Source organism: Sphaeramia orbicularis, chromosome 15, assembly GCF_902148855.1.
Source record: "Sphaeramia orbicularis chromosome 15, fSphaOr1.1, whole genome shotgun sequence".
Lineage (NCBI taxonomy): Eukaryota > Metazoa > Chordata > Actinopteri > Kurtiformes > Apogonidae > Sphaeramia > Sphaeramia orbicularis.
The window spans coordinates 3,343,822-3,359,763 of record NC_043971.1 but is presented as its reverse complement, the minus strand read 5'-3'; the positions used below and the strand labels follow the sequence as shown (position 1 = coordinate 3,359,763).

General features: G+C 37.5%; 1 protein-coding gene across 1 annotated transcript in view; it reads right to left on the bottom strand.

Moving 5' to 3' along the window:
* The window catches only part of acss1 (acyl-CoA synthetase short chain family member 1), a 38,620-nt gene that overhangs the window by 17,852 nt on the left and 4,826 nt on the right, over positions 1 to 15,942 (bottom strand). Inside the window, exons 2-5 of the mRNA XM_030155530.1 lie at positions 12,691 to 12,787; positions 9,565 to 9,764; positions 3,815 to 3,990; positions 2,194 to 2,346 (exon numbers count right to left, since the gene is read on the bottom strand). Coding sequence (XP_030011390.1) covers positions 2,194 to 2,346; positions 3,815 to 3,990; positions 9,565 to 9,764; positions 12,691 to 12,787 — 626 coding nt within the window. The remainder of the gene's footprint in view (positions 1 to 2,193; positions 2,347 to 3,814; positions 3,991 to 9,564; positions 9,765 to 12,690; positions 12,788 to 15,942) is intronic.

Genomic DNA, 15,942 nt, shown 5'->3' with positions numbered 1-15,942 from the left:
TGCTCATTAAACTCCAGTCTGGTTCCAACAGACTGGGAACAGTTCCAGATCCCTCTGATGTGAATCCATGGGTTCTAAAGGTTAAATTCTTCTTCCTTCTGAACGTGGGTTCATGTCGTTGGGACTCTGTAGATGACGTTCTCCTCTTGTCCTCACTTAACCGTCTGCCTCGTGTTGGAGATGATTCTGCAGAATGTGGTCCTAGCTTCTGGTCTGGAATCCTGGATCCACTGGATGTGTTCATGTCCTCATTGTGTCAGTTCAGTCTGAGTTCAGTCCAATGTCTTCATTTCTGTCTGTCATGTCTTTCTTTGTTTTCATAAAGAAACAACTCTCTAAATAGATTGTTATTACATGTGATGAGGTTGACGTTCTATAAAACAACCAGAGGAGATGGTTTTTATTTTTTCTTCTGAAAGTGGAAACAAACAGTGGATGAACCCTTTGAACACTCATAGTTTTTACATATAGTGTTCATAAATTGTTCTGACCCACATCTAATGCCGCGTTTCCAATACATGGTACTGGCTCGACTTGACTCAACTCGACTCGGCCTTTTTGCGTTTCCATTACGAAAAAGGACCTGGAATGTGTTACCCGGTACTAGTTTTTTGGTATCACCTCCGCTGAGGTTCCAAGACTGGGGACCAGATAGTAAAACGTGACGTGTAAACACTGCGGACCACTGATTGGTCAGAGTTGTGTCTGTGACCCGCCGTTTTACAAAAAATAGATGCGGAAGTTTACAGTAAATATAGCGGGAGGTTAATCCACATGATGACAGCCAGTAAAACTACACCATGGACGGTCCAGGAGATTCAGTGGTGGCTGGTGTGAAAATTTAGCATGAGCTTGACAAGACAACAAGCAACGTGTGAGTTTATCAGCAATTCTCTGAGCAGACAACACGGAAGTAACGCACCGCATGGCTATAATGTCCAGGTACTGTAAAGTCAGTAGTATCCTGTTATGGAAACGGTCTCCAGGAATAGGACCTGGTACCAGAGTCGAGGCAAGGTGAGTTGAGTTGAGCCGGTTCCACGTGGTGGAAACATGGCATAAGTCACAAACACAATGTTCTTCACCTAAAACAACATAAACCATTCTAATATTTCATGTCTTTACTGAACACAGCTGTTAAACCCTCACTCGATCCAATCAAAAATGAGATAAAATGATTCAGTTCATGAACCCGAAATCCAGTCAGCGAGTTTGGTCCACATTTGAACCAACTTTGACTCATAAAAAACACTGAAGAACTCTGAAGAGCTTCATTCCGCAGTAATCACAGGTAGTTCACAGGTAGACACAGCGTTCACAGATAGAGACGGGTTAATACTGTGTCTACTGTCCACAGAGGCAGACGTCCAGGGAGTGGGCATGACGCACACCATGAGCACGAGCACAGGTACGAAAAAACAGTCACGGAGTAAATGCCAAATAAACATCGAAACAGGTACAAGTCTACGATACAAAAAAGAACCATGGAGTAAATGCCAAAGAAACATCGGAACAGGTACAAGTCTGTGATACGTAAAACAAACACAGAATAACACAGAAGGAAACACTGGAAACAGGTATGAGTCTACGATACGGAAAACAACCATGGAGTAAACACAAAAGAAACATCGGAACAGGTATGAATCTATGATACAAAAAACAAACACGGAGTAACACAAAAGAAACATCGGAACAGGTAGAGTCTATGATACAAAAAACAAACACGGAGTAAACACAAAAGAAACATCGAACAGGTATGAGTCTATGATACAAAAAACAAACACGGAGTAAACACAAAAGAAACATCGGAACAGGTATGAGTCTATGATACAAAAAACAAACACGGAGTAAACACAAAAGAAACATCGGAACAGGTATGAGTCTACGATACGGAAAACAAACACGGAGTAAACACAAAAGAAACATCAGTATAGGTAAAGGTCTGCAATACAAAAAAACAACCACAGAGTAAAAGCCGAAGGAAACACTGGAACAGGTACGAGTCTACGATACAGAAACAACCATGGAGGAAACGCCAAAGAAACATCGGAACTTGTACGAGTCTACGACCATTCTAAAAAGATTCAACAGACAATGGTGTCCATGGCAGAACACCACAGAAGAAGACACTCCTTATCAAACAAGTTACCTGTTGTACGTTTACCTGTTGTGTGTGACCTGGTGAGCATTTACCTGGTGTGTAAGTGCGGTGTACAGTAGGTATCCGGCCTGGGTGTGGACGATGCCTTTGGGTTTTCCAGTGCTTCCTGACGTGTACAACAGAAACAGAGGGTCTTCACTGTCCATCGGTTCTGGAGGACAGACAGGAGACTGACGGGACATCACCTGGAGGAGATAACATCAGCCGTAAAGGATGTTATGCCCAAGAAGTCCAAGCACTGCACAAATATGAGCTGAATTCATGTCGCTGTGGGATGTGATCACTAGAGGGAGTAGTGAGTTACTCTGCTGGTCTCCCATGGTGAAGAAAATGAATGCTACGGCTGAGTCAAAGAAAAGAAGTGATAAAAATAGAGCCATTGTTTTCTCCACTGGACTCAGCTGTAAATGGAATGGAGTTTGATGCTGAAATGACAGCGTTTCTTCACATGGGTGAGTTTGATTCTGAGGCTTATGAAGGTATAAAGTTATTATGGGATGCTATTGTCTTTGAAAAGTTACCATTTGTTGATCCACGGTTCAGAGTAACCTGTGATAGTTCTGACCTTGTTTGGACGATTCCAAACAGATCTTTCATTCAGCTATTGACAACGCAAACTGAGCAGAAAACAGAGGTGGTTTGTAGTTTCACTGTGGCTGTTTTCTGTCTAAAAAGAGAGCTAAGCTAACAGAGCTAAGCTAAAAGAGCTATAATGTAAACTATCAGCTGATACAGCACGTGAAGATTATAAAGCTGCGTTCCAGGACATTTTTTGAGCTTTTTGTTTTACTTCAAACCACAACTCACAACTTTGTAACGTTCCAGGCAAGTCACGCCAAACTGCCTGAGCACAAGCAATTGTGATAGTTAGATGTAAACAAACCAGCATGGAGGACCGTACGTTATGTTCATTTACAATCATTTCTATCGCCAAAGGTGTTTGCTCTTTGCTTATTTGAGGGAAACAGAGGAGGAAAAACGATGCATGAGGCAAGAGAAGCTGTTCTACCTTTTATGTTCTGTTATTTGTATATTTGGATATGTATTTGGTATTAATTTATTCTTGCACTCAATGGACTGAAAACTAGCTAACACTAAAGTAGCTGCTGATTGTACAGAACATTTGCAGGTAAATATTGTCAGCACAATACCTTGTTTTGATAAACAATTTGCATAAACACCACATCTATGGGGGCCGCCACTGCTACGTGACGTCAGAACTGGGAACTGGGAGTACATCAATCTAGTACGAGTTCATGGGTGGGAAGTCACAGGTTTGACTGACATTCCAGTGTATTTTCAGCGGTAGAAGGTTGGAAAAACACGAGTTACAGGTTGCCTGGCACGCAGCATAAGACATGGTTATTTTGAGCGACTGTTGAAGTGAGCATCTATGAATTTCAGTTTAAAGCAGAAAACTTGATGTTACCATAGTACAGATGTGTGGAAACAGTGAGCTTTATACTTCTGTGGTCTTTACTAAATGAAATTGTCGTGCATCCTCGTTTCCTGTGTGGATCACATGACCCTGTTGGTGAAACCTGCATCTACTTCTACTGGTTCTGTTGTGTTTCTACTGGTACTAAAACTAGTAGCTTCACTCTACGCCTGAACGATCCATAGGTGAGAGATCATGCGGGTCATGTGACAAACCTCCTCCAGTGCGATGTCCAGGTGTCCCATGACTGCAGGTGCATCTGTCCTCTGAGCCACAAACACGTGTTGGACAGTCGGACACATTTTCACCGCTGTGTCGACCGTGGCTTTAAGGTCAATGATTCGCCCGCCGCGAACTCCCTGATTGCAGGTGACCACGGCTTTACACTCAGCTGGAACATACCAGGCAGAAAACAGAACATATGAAACAGAACATGGAACATATGAGAAAGAACATGGAACATATGAGAAAGAACACGGAATATTTGAGAAAGAACATGGAACATATAAGACAGAACACATAACATACGAGACAGAACACGCTACATATGAGACAGAACATGCAATACATCAGACAGAACATGCAACATATGACACAGAACACGGAACATATGGGACAGAACATGTAACATATGAGACAGAACACAGGTCAGTGTCCATGTTTGGAAGCTGCTGCAGGTTTATGGTCATACATGTTGGACATTGTGATTCTACATATGTGACTGAAACATGTTAAACTGCTTCATCTCCACCCGTCGGTCACGTATTTTATTCTGAAACCATCCACCAGCTGTTGCTGAAGAATAAACAGTGGCTGAATCTGGACAAATTTCAGATTATAAATAAAGTCAATGAATCAGCAGTGAATTAAGTCAAAGTGATTTTATCAGTTTAGTCTAAAAACATTCTGTACAAATGTCAAATACAGATTTTAGTGAAGCTGAGGTTCAATTTTCCTGTTTTATTAGAATAAAGTAACATGAATTCATCAGTTTTGTGTTTTACTGTGTCTTAAGCACTATATTTATAGTAAATACACGACTGTTTCATAACAACATCTGCTCTTTCATTTCCTTCAGGATCAGTAAAGTATCTATCTATCTATCTATCTATCTATCTATCTATCTATCTATCTATCTATCTATCTATCTATCTATCTATCTATCTATCTATCTATCTATCTATCTATCTATCTATCATTTTAATTGTTTCTGTTTTGATAAATATCAGGTTATAATATGAACAGTCCGAAGTCAGTGTAAAAGACCAAATTTTGACAACTGGACAAAATCCAGATCCACATTGGCTGATTCCATCTGAGTTTGTTCACCAACAGCAGGTTTATGGAAAAATGTGGACGTTTTCTTGTTCTGGACCAGAAACAGAATGATGGACATAAACAGAGCTGTTTTCTTCTTACTGAGGACGTTAATGGGTTAAATCATATAAAGCATATGTGATCTGCCATCCAGACCTCAGGAAACCCAGACTCCATTAAATGAGATAAAGTCACAGCGTTTCTATGAAGTAGATCAGGGGTCTCAAACTCATTTTCTTCCATGGGCAACATTCAGCCCAGTTTAATCTGAAGTGGGCCGAACCAGTAAAATAATAGCAGAATAACTGATAAATAATGACGACTCCAAATTGTTTTAGTGCAATAAATAACATTCAATTATGCCAATATTTACATTTACAAATTATCCAAACAAAAAGGATGTGAATAACCTGAAAAAAATTAAATTTGTTAAGAAATATAAGTACAATTTTATCAATATTATGCCTCGACTTATCATTGATACATATGCATTACCAATCAGATCTACAAAGGCACAAAACATTTAGTTACAGGCAGAATATTGTTAAAATTGCTCTTAATTTTCTTTAGATATTTCAGGTTGTTCATATTTGTTCAGGTTATTCACATTTTATTGCTTGTTCATGTAAACATTTTCATAATTTAATGTTTTTTGCACTAAATCAAAGGAAAAAAATGGTGTTGTCATTATTTATAGGTTATTATGATGTTATTTTTGAGTTTGATGCCCTAACTTGCACTTGGCAAATTCATCCCACGGGCCAGATTGGAACCTTTGGTGGGCCGGTTTTGGCCCCCGGGCCACATGTTTGACAACTGTGAAGCAGATAAACTTTTTAAATTATTCACACATTAAACCCACTGTTCAAATGTGAAGGTGTGAAATAAACCTTTCACCTCCTTCAACTAGTTGCTGAAACATCCCTGTGGTTTTATTCCTGAACAAACATCTCATGTCATTAGGGTTAATATAAGACATAAAACACCCGTTGAACTGGTTTAACCAGCAGCTCAGTCTATAAATAACTGAGTTCATGAAAAGTGTTATGTTTCCTGAAGTATCAGATGATGTCAAAGTCTAAACCTTCTTTATCTGAGAGAGGGAGAGAAAAAACACCACCAGGTCAATAAGAGTACAGGCTGCGACATATAAAAAGTACTGGTTTCATCTCATTGTATGTTTGATGTGTTTTTTTAACGCTGTTTTTGTCTCTTGTTTCATTTTCCTCATTTGTACATTTTTCCAAGGGCTGTGAACTGTTTTACCAATGAAAAGAACAAATACAGTTATTTTACTGTGTTCTTTTTTTTTGTTTTTTGTTTTTTTCTTTTTTTTATTTCTTTTTATTGTTATTTTTTTTAATCATCAGCAATGTTTCTTGTTTTCGTGGACTCATTTACAGCTTCTTCTGTCTCTGGTCATTAATCAAACTGTCCCTGTCTAATACAGAATAAATGACGCATAATAATAAATTATCATTATTATTATTATTATTATTATATTATATATTATTATTATTATTATTATTATTATAATGGATTACATTTCTATAGCACTTTTCTATGAATGCATACTCAAAGCACGTACAGAGGATCCATTATTCATTCGCTCTCACATTCCCCCTCTGTGGAGGGACAGTATTGGATTTGGTCGTCTCCACGTTAACTTTTTGAAGCCAGAATTGACCATATTTGGACAAAAGGAACAGAGCCTCAGGAGTGGGAGAGGTCATGAGCTAACGTTATACTTCATCACAAAGTCATTTTATGTCTTATTAGTGTAAATTATTTGCATTCACATCTATAGTAAGGTTGTTTATCTGGAAAAAAAAAGTTTTACACAATAAACAGAAGCTCTGAAAGTTGGACAAACTGTCAGTCAAACCTGTCAATCAAAGTATTATTTAGCTGCAATCTCTTTAACTCACAGGTGTCAAACATGCGGCCCAGGGGCCAAAACCGGCCCGCCAAAGGGTCCAATCTGGCCCGTGGTATGATTTTATGGAGTGCAAAAATTACAGTGAAGATATTAACAGTCATGAGGGTTGAACTGGTTTTAGCCCAGTGTGATCTAAAGTAAAATAATAGTCTAATAACCATTACAATAAAACATGACCAACCTGAAAATTAAGAACAATTTTAACAATATTCTGTCTGTAACTAAATGTTTTGCGGATTTGTAGACCTGATTTGTAAGTTGTGTTAATAAGTTGATACATAATATTTTAGACATTCTTATTTTAGTTACACATTCCAAACGTCAAAATTTCAACAATATTATGTTTGTGTAACATTGTGTGTAATGCACATGTACAAGTAATTAGTTGAGGCATAATGTTAAAATTTAGCTTATTTTTCTCAAGAAATTAACATTTTTTCTGATTATTCACATCTTTTTTGTGAAAAGATAGTTTGTAAATGTAAATATTTCCATAATTTAATGTGTTTTAAAGCACAAACAATGAAGAGAAAAACTTGGAGTTGTCATTATTTCTAGGTTTTTATGCTATTATATTTTAATGGTTTTGCCTGCTTGAAATTGAATGTGGCCCCTGAACTAAAATGAGTTTGACACCCCTGCTTTAACTGATCAGTAATTCAGATGGACCAGATCACTGATTAGAAGGTCCAAATAAAACCGTTGAGATGACTTCTGTGTCTTAAAAGCAGAAGTTTTTATCTGTTTTATCTGCTTATCTGTTTTATCTATTTACCTGATTTTGTTCTGTTTTTTGTTTTTGTTTTTTTGTTTTTCTCATGCCTATACTTTTTATTCTTTCCACACTGTAATGCTTTTAATGTTTTATGTAAAGCACTCTGAATTGTCTTGTACATGAAATGTGCTATACAGGGTGGGGAAGCAAAATTTACAATATTTTGAGGCAGGGATTGAAAGACAGTGTACGACCAGTTAGTTTATTGAAAGTCATGGGAATTTATTTGCCACAAGAAAATGTCCATAATAGAAAATGTTTTTATTCTATGTGTCCTCCTTCTTTCTCAATAACTGCCTTCACACGCTTCCTGAAACTTGCGCAAGTGTTCCTCAAATATTGGGGTGACATCTTCTCCCATTCTTCTTTAATAGTATCTTCCAGACTTTCTGGTAATAGTTTTGCTCATAGTCATTCTCTTCTTTCCATTATAAAGTCTTTATGGACACTCCAACTATTTTTGAAATCTCCTTTGGTGTGACGAGTGCATTCAGCAAATCACACACTCTTGACGTTTGCTTTCCTGATTACTCATTATTGGAAAAGTTTATGTGATGGGGTTTTTAAAACAAGTACGTAGTGCCTGCTGAAAAAAAAAAAAAGTTCAGTGTAAATTTTGCTTCCCCACCCTGTAGAAATAAACCTGCCTTGGCTTGCCTTTCTAGACTTCAGTTCAATGAGAGTCGACTGGCGTCAGTGGTATTACACCTAAACAAACTCAACCACTGGATTCACTTTGGATCCAAGACCTGAACCTTTTCATACAAACACTTGACAACATGGAGGAAAAGGTCACTGTTATGAACTAAAATATATAAACTAATAATTAACATTATTAATATTATTCTTTCACTATTAAACTCTACATTTAACATGTTTTTCAGGTTCTGTGGAGACTCTGAACTGAAAAGAAAACACCTTTATTTCTACTCAAATACCACAGATGTACACTCGTATCATAACGTTGTGGATTTACATGTTCAAGGTCAGGTTTGGCTTGAGTCTTGTCCCCTGCAGGCTTCCATACACTCTGTCCTACTTACAAACTCCCATCATGCACGGCTGCTCAGTGTTTGGGTTTTGCAGCCGGTGAATATTTCCATAACACAGACGTATGTCCTTCAGTTTAACCTCCAGAGATAAAGCAACGACATAAACAGAAAAACGGAAGCGAGTTTGAAACAATAAAAGGAATGAGCCGGTCTGTGTCTGATGACTTCACCTGAACACAAATAGGGTTTTTATAATTGTTCATGTGTTTTTATTTGTCTAAATGTTAGATTTCACACATTCCTGATTTGTAAAATCCACAAACTGTGGAACCAGTGGAACAAGATTTAATCAGATATGATTCAAGTCTACACGTCCTCGTCTGAAAACAGAGACATTTGACCTTGATGGTCTCAGTCGACTGGTTTCAGATCAGCTCTGTTCATCGCTTATACAGCTCCAAAGAACTATTAATATTAACTCTGTAAAAACACTTAAACTTTAGGATTTATTTGTATTTTCACTTGTAGCAGAATAAACTGGAGGACAAAAAACATGACGTACTAGTTTGTGTTTTTAGTAAATTTAAGTCTGATCTCGTTCACATTTTGTTTTATTATTTTTTGTTGAGTTCCTGGTTTTTATCATTAAAGTTAATTTTACTCAAATTTCATTTTCATTCTCAGGTTTTTTTAGGGAAGAACATCGGCGATATCCGTCAGTTACCATTAACAGATCCACTGGTTGACGTCTAATATTAAACCTGTTTGATTTTATTGGGTTTAGTCTTCTCTCTTTTAGCTCCATTTTGGTCTCATCCCACTCTGTGCCCTGTATGTGGTTCTTCATGTGCGTCTGTGTTTCGGGTTCATGTGGGGTGTTCTGTGGATGCTCCTCTGTCTGTATTAAACCCACTGATACCTGAGGGTCTGAGGTGGACTCACCGTCCTGGATCCGACCCGCCAGAGCCTCAGCGCTGAACCCGGCAAACACCACCGTGTGCACGGCGCCGATACGAGCACACGCCAACATGGTGGCCACGGCCAGCGGGGACACAGGCATGTAGACGGCCACGCGGTCACCTTTAGCGATCCCATGGCTTTTCAGGACATTGGCGAGGCGGCAGGTGGTCTCCAGAAGACCCCTGTGGGACCACCATGAGGATGAGGACGGTCCACAATGATCTTCATCACATTAACCTCCTAAGACCCAGGAAATGTCAGCAAAGTACAAGCTTTTTGTCTTTTTTATTAATAAGTGCTGATATTGGAAACATCATGATGCACACAATTTTTTCAGATGCAGTTTTTAAAATTTTATGGAATGTCCTTTGTGGTGGACAGTTTACTTTTTTTTTTTGTATAAAGTTGTGAAACTCTTGTCCACAAATGTGGACAGAAAACCCATAGCTGGGTCTGAGGAGGTTAAAACTACATTAGATATCATTGAAACATCTACGTTCCACTGTGACTTCACTGGAACTGATGAAATATAGAAACTACAGTCAAATTCAGTACAGTACAGTCAGTTTTCCCATCTTGACACTAAAGTTCTGTGAAGGAAGACTGTAAAAAACAATAACCTTTAATGATATAACCTTTCCCTCTGCACGGCCTCTACTTTTATGATCCTGTTTACATCCGTGTACATTTATGATGCTATCAGACGGGGAAGTTTAGGACAACAGAGATAAGGGATCATGAATCAGAATCATATGGATCAGGATCATCTGCAGACAGCAATGGTTCTACTGACTCATGACCACATTCTCGATCACATCCTTCACTCCAGAGACTAGACAGGGGTGTCAAACTCATTTAGTTCAGGGGCCACATTTGGCCCAGTTAGATCTGAACTGGCCAGACCAGTGAAATACTAGCATAATAGCCTTAAATAACTAGAAAAGCATTCGGACAGCACAGACCTCTGCCAAGGCAGATCAGACCCCCCCCCCAATCATCACCAAAATTTAATCATTTGTTCCTTGTGCCAGTATCAACATTGCCTGAAATTTTCATCCAAATCCGTCCATAACTTTTTGAGTTATCTTGCACACGGACAGACAGACAGACACACAAACCAACCAATGCCAGCAAAAACATAACCTCCTTGGAGGACGTAATGACAACTCCAAACTTTTCTTTTTGTTTTAGTGCAAAAAAACACATTCAATTAAGAAAATATTTACATTTACTCACTATCTGAACAAAAAGACATGAATAACCTGAAATAATGAAATTTCTAAAGAAAATAAGTGCAATTTTAACAATACTCTGCCTCAGCTTCTCATTTATACGTGTGCGTTAAGGATCAGATCTACAAAGGCACAAAACATTTAGTAGAAGGCAGAATATTGTTAAAATTGCACTTAATTTTCTTTAGACATTTCAGGTTGTTCATATTTGTTCAGATTATTCACATTCCACATCATAGTTTGTAAATGTAAACATTTTCTTAATTTAATATTATTTTTTGCACTACAACAAAGAAAAAAAAATTGAAGTTGTCATTACTTATAGGTATAATATTATTATTTTTTCCACATTAAACCAAAAAGAATATTTGGAGTCATTATTTTTAGGCTATTATGCCATTATTTTACTTGTAAATTCATCCCAGGGGCCGGACTGGACCCTTTGGCGGGCAGGTTTTGGCCCCCAGGCCAAATGTTTGACACCTGCGGACTTGAACATGAACCAGCCGTGGTGTGTTTGAGTCTCTGGGCCGTGGTGGGTTTTCACCCTCGGCTCACTTCTGGCTGAAGGGGTATTATAATCGTTTTGTCATCTTTTGTCCGTCTGTCCATTCAACGACATAAGCACATTATCTGAAGAATGCGTTGAGATGTCGGCACCACATTTATACTGCGGATGCATCTTGTCATGGAGCAGAAGCCTATTGAGAATAGGTCACTTTGACCTACTTTTTCAAGGTCCAATGACCTTGTGAAGTTATAATATCTGAGTACTTTCAAATAAAAACATGTATGTAATAAGTTTTATACAATCTAATCTAAATTACAGGGCAGTAACTTCAACAGAATCTTTCATTATATTCGGCCGAAGGGTATTAAAAGTGTGTAGCGCTTTAGGTTTATGGTTGATGCAGTAATTTTTGGTAACATTGCACACCTCTAATGTTCTGGGTAAAGTCTTTCTCATTTCATGACCTCAGTTTATTTCCTCAGAGTAACTTTTATTTCTGAACTCTAACCAAACCAAAAAATGATTTTACTGTTTTATTACAGTTGTGTCTTTACAGTTTCTTCAGTAAAACTAAATCAAAACAAACCGCAGTGTTCATGTAGTTTGATAAGACATTGTTTCTTTAGTAGCAGAACACCTTGACCTCTACATGTGACTCTGCAGTTTGAAGATGAAAGCAATAACTAGACACAGACTTAAATATTTCCAAAACACCACAAGGTTTATATTATGACATTAAAGTGAGTGTTAGTGGATTAAAAGAGTTTGGACAATGCTTTTATTAAATGTATGATGTAATCTGTATGATTCCACTGAGAAGTAGGTGATGAATTCATATTTTAACCTAAAGATGAATTAATAATTCTATATAAGTTTCAGTTTAGTGTTTCTCATCTTCTAGTTTTTTTAATAGATCAGTGATAGTTTGCTGTTAATGCAACAGCTCTAGATGGAAAAACCTGAAATCAGTCAAAAATGATGCGGTGTTAACCCGTTCATGGTCAGTCCTGGACCTGGAACTGGAAATAACACCGTCTTCATGTTTACAGCTGTGGACTAAACACTAAAAATCTCAGAAATGACCCAACCTGTCGTGGAAGGACCGGACTAGTTCCTGGTTTCACATGTGATGTCGCTGTCATTTACTATGTCACATGACACCAGCTAAAAGACCAACTGAAGCCCGGTCTGAAAAGTCCTAACCCAGATCTGTAGAAGCAGGTCAGGGTTTCTATCCAACTGTCATCTGACTAATCGATAATCGATAGAATAACCAATAAAGGATGACACAGAATTAATAATATAGACATGGGTATCATCTGCATAGAAGGAGAACGTATGTACAGACTGAATAGGTGTTCATACCTGTATGTGACCTTCACCTCTGTGCCAGGTTCATCTCTATCCCAGATCAGAGCCACCCGGTCCGGATGTTTGTCCACATGGACGTCCAGACAGTTTACTGATGGACAGACAAATGAACAGACAGATGGATGGATAGACAGATGAATAGATGGACGGACCAATACAACAGGAAACACGGAAAATAAAACATGTCAAAAATATCAACACATGATTTTTATGCTTTAAATAAACACAAATATCTTACAACACCAGAATTTCATGACTTTAAAATATTATTGTTTACTGAATTTGAGGTGAATCATCTATTACCTAATTATTGATTAATGCGAGTGAAAACTGCAATAATAAAAAATATATCAGCATGCAGCTCCAGTCACTTCAGTTAAAAACCTCAGACCAGGCCAGGAATCTGGGTGTTGTCATGGATTCAGACCTGAATTTAAAAACCACATACAAATAATTACAAAGTTAGCTTACTATCACCTCAAGAACATTTCTAGGATTAAAGGACTGAGCAGCAGGACCTTGAAAAACTTGTCCATGCATTTATCTTTAGTTGAGTTGACTAATGTAACAGTATCTTCTCTGGTCTGCCTAAAAAGTCAATCAGACAACTTCAGCTGATCCAGAATGCTGCTGCTCAAAGACCAAGAGAGTGGACCATATCAGTCCAGTTCTGAGGTTACTACACTGGCTCCCTGTCTCTCAGACTTTCAAATTCTCTTACTAGCATATAAAGCACTGAATTTTAGGCCCAAAATCCATCAGAGACCTTCTAGTCCAGTCTGAACCATCCAGACCAGATCTGGTGCAGGTCTGCTCTGGGTTCCAAAAGTCAGAACTAAACATGGAGAATCAGCGTTCAGTTTCTATGCTCCGTAGATCTGGAACAAACTACCAGAAATATCAGGTCTGCTGAGAGTCTGAGTTCTTTTAAGTCCAGGTTCCAGACGTACCTGTTCGCTGCTGCCTTTGACTAAAAGGCTTTTGACTTTTTAAATGTTATATTCTCTTTCCAAACTCTGCACTGCAACTCTTACTTTAATATGTGTGTGTTTTTATATTGTTGGGTTTTATGTGTTGTTTTCTTACTTGCTGTTTTTAATCACCTTTGACATGTTTCTTTTATGTTTTAAATGTGTTTCTTTTTCCCTTGTCGTTGTATTTCAGTGTCCTGTGTGAAGCACCTTGAATTACCTTGTTGCTGAAATGTGCTATATAATAAACTTGCCTTGACTTCCCTTACCTATATGAATATGATAACATGACTGTAGTTCAGGGTGTGTTCAATCCCTTGGAAACATAATATTTAAACAGGTTTTTACTCCACTGACTTAAAAACATGTTGGATATTGTGATTTTCATATGTGACTCAAAGTTTTATCCTCAAATTGTCTATATTGTAATTAGATATCTAATTATTTATAAATAATCATATCGATCAGATTCAACATATAAGACATTTCTATATTTTAAAACAAGCTGATTCAACAGAAATAAAATGAAGCAGATGTTGGGGTTAAAACCTGCTAAATGTTAAATAAGTTAAATACAACGTCCTCATTTCCACCCTGTTTATCTGATTATTTCCAAATAACTGTAATAAATAAGTATAGTTTAATGCAACACTGTTCTGATGAAACATCTTCATTTATTCTGCGATTGAACATTAATCCTTTAACAGGTTTAAGGCTGAAGATCCACTTTGTGTCTCTGCTGAAAAAATAATTTATGTAACACAACAGAAGAATGCAGACGTGGATATTGGAATATTATTGGATTATTATCAGAGAAATAGCAGAGGATAAAGTCATGATAAACAGACAGAGTAGAACTGAAAGGATCTACGCCATCAAACGGAAATAAAAAACACTGAATGTAGCAGAAAGCCCACATTTATCCAGTAAAATCTGAATAAAATATCACATTTACATCAGATGAATGTAGTAGAAGTCAGTCTGTTTGGTTCATTTTACTGAAGTTTCTTTTACAGTTTACAGATGATTCAGCACATTTTGTGACAAATCTGCTCAAAAGGCGACAACTTGTGTTTCTAAAACTAAATTCTATGACTTTTCCACTATTTTCAGTGGTTTTAACATTTTCCCCTCATGCAGCAGTTTATCATAGTTTATTTTCAAATTTTTTATTTTTATTAGCGTTTCTTTGGGTTTCATGTGTTTACTATTTGGTCTGAATTAACATTGTTTTCAGAGCTCATAGTTTCATTCCTTTACATCCTCAGGACTTGGGGGACCCCTCCCCCACAGGGTCATGTGTCACAGCCTGGATTGTATGAAGAAGGGGTAGGGTGGGGTTTGACGGCCTGCGGAACCCTCTGTTTGACAGCGGCTCAGTTGGATCAGGAGGTTTAACAGATCCAACTGGACTCATCACCACAGTGTTGAGTGATGATGGACCATAAGGAGACTGGTCCATCCTCTACACTGGTCCGAGTACACTGGTCTGAGATGGGGGGGGGGGGGGGTCAACATTAGCTCATCAGTCAGTTGACTACAAGAGGGGGGGTCTGGTCTTGTTATTTATCATTTACAAATTCTTCCCTGAGTCACTTTAATTCAGGGGTCTCAAACCTGGGGGCCAAATGTGGCCCACCAAAGGTTCCAGTCCGGCCCATGGGATGAATTTACAAAGTGCAAAAATTCCACAGTCAAGGCTGTGGAACTCATTTTAATTCAGGTTCCACATACAGACCAAAATGATCTACAGTCAAATAATAAGAGAGTAACCAAAGAAAAACAATGACTATATATTTCTTCTCGGTTTGATGTGGAAAAAATATTACATGATGCCTATAAAAAATGACAACTTCAAATTTTTTTTCTTTGTTTTAGTGCAAAAAAAACATTAAATTATGAAAATATTTACATTTATAAACTACCCTGTAACAATAAAATGTGAATAACCTGAACAAATATGAACAACCTGAAATGTCTAAAGAAAATTAAGCACAATTTTAACTATTTTCGACCTGTTCCTCAGTGTTTAGTGTCTTTGTAGATCTGATCCATAACGCACATGTAGAAATGACTAGTTGAGGCATAATATTATTAAAATTTCCCTTATTTTTCTGAAGAAATTTCAGTTTTTTCAGTTTATTCACGTTTTTTGTTTGGATAGTTCATAAAAGTATTTTCATAATTTAATGTGTTTTTTTTTTGCACTAAAACAAAGACAAAAATTTGGAGTTGTCCATATTTATAGGTTATTCTGCTATTATTTTACTGGTCC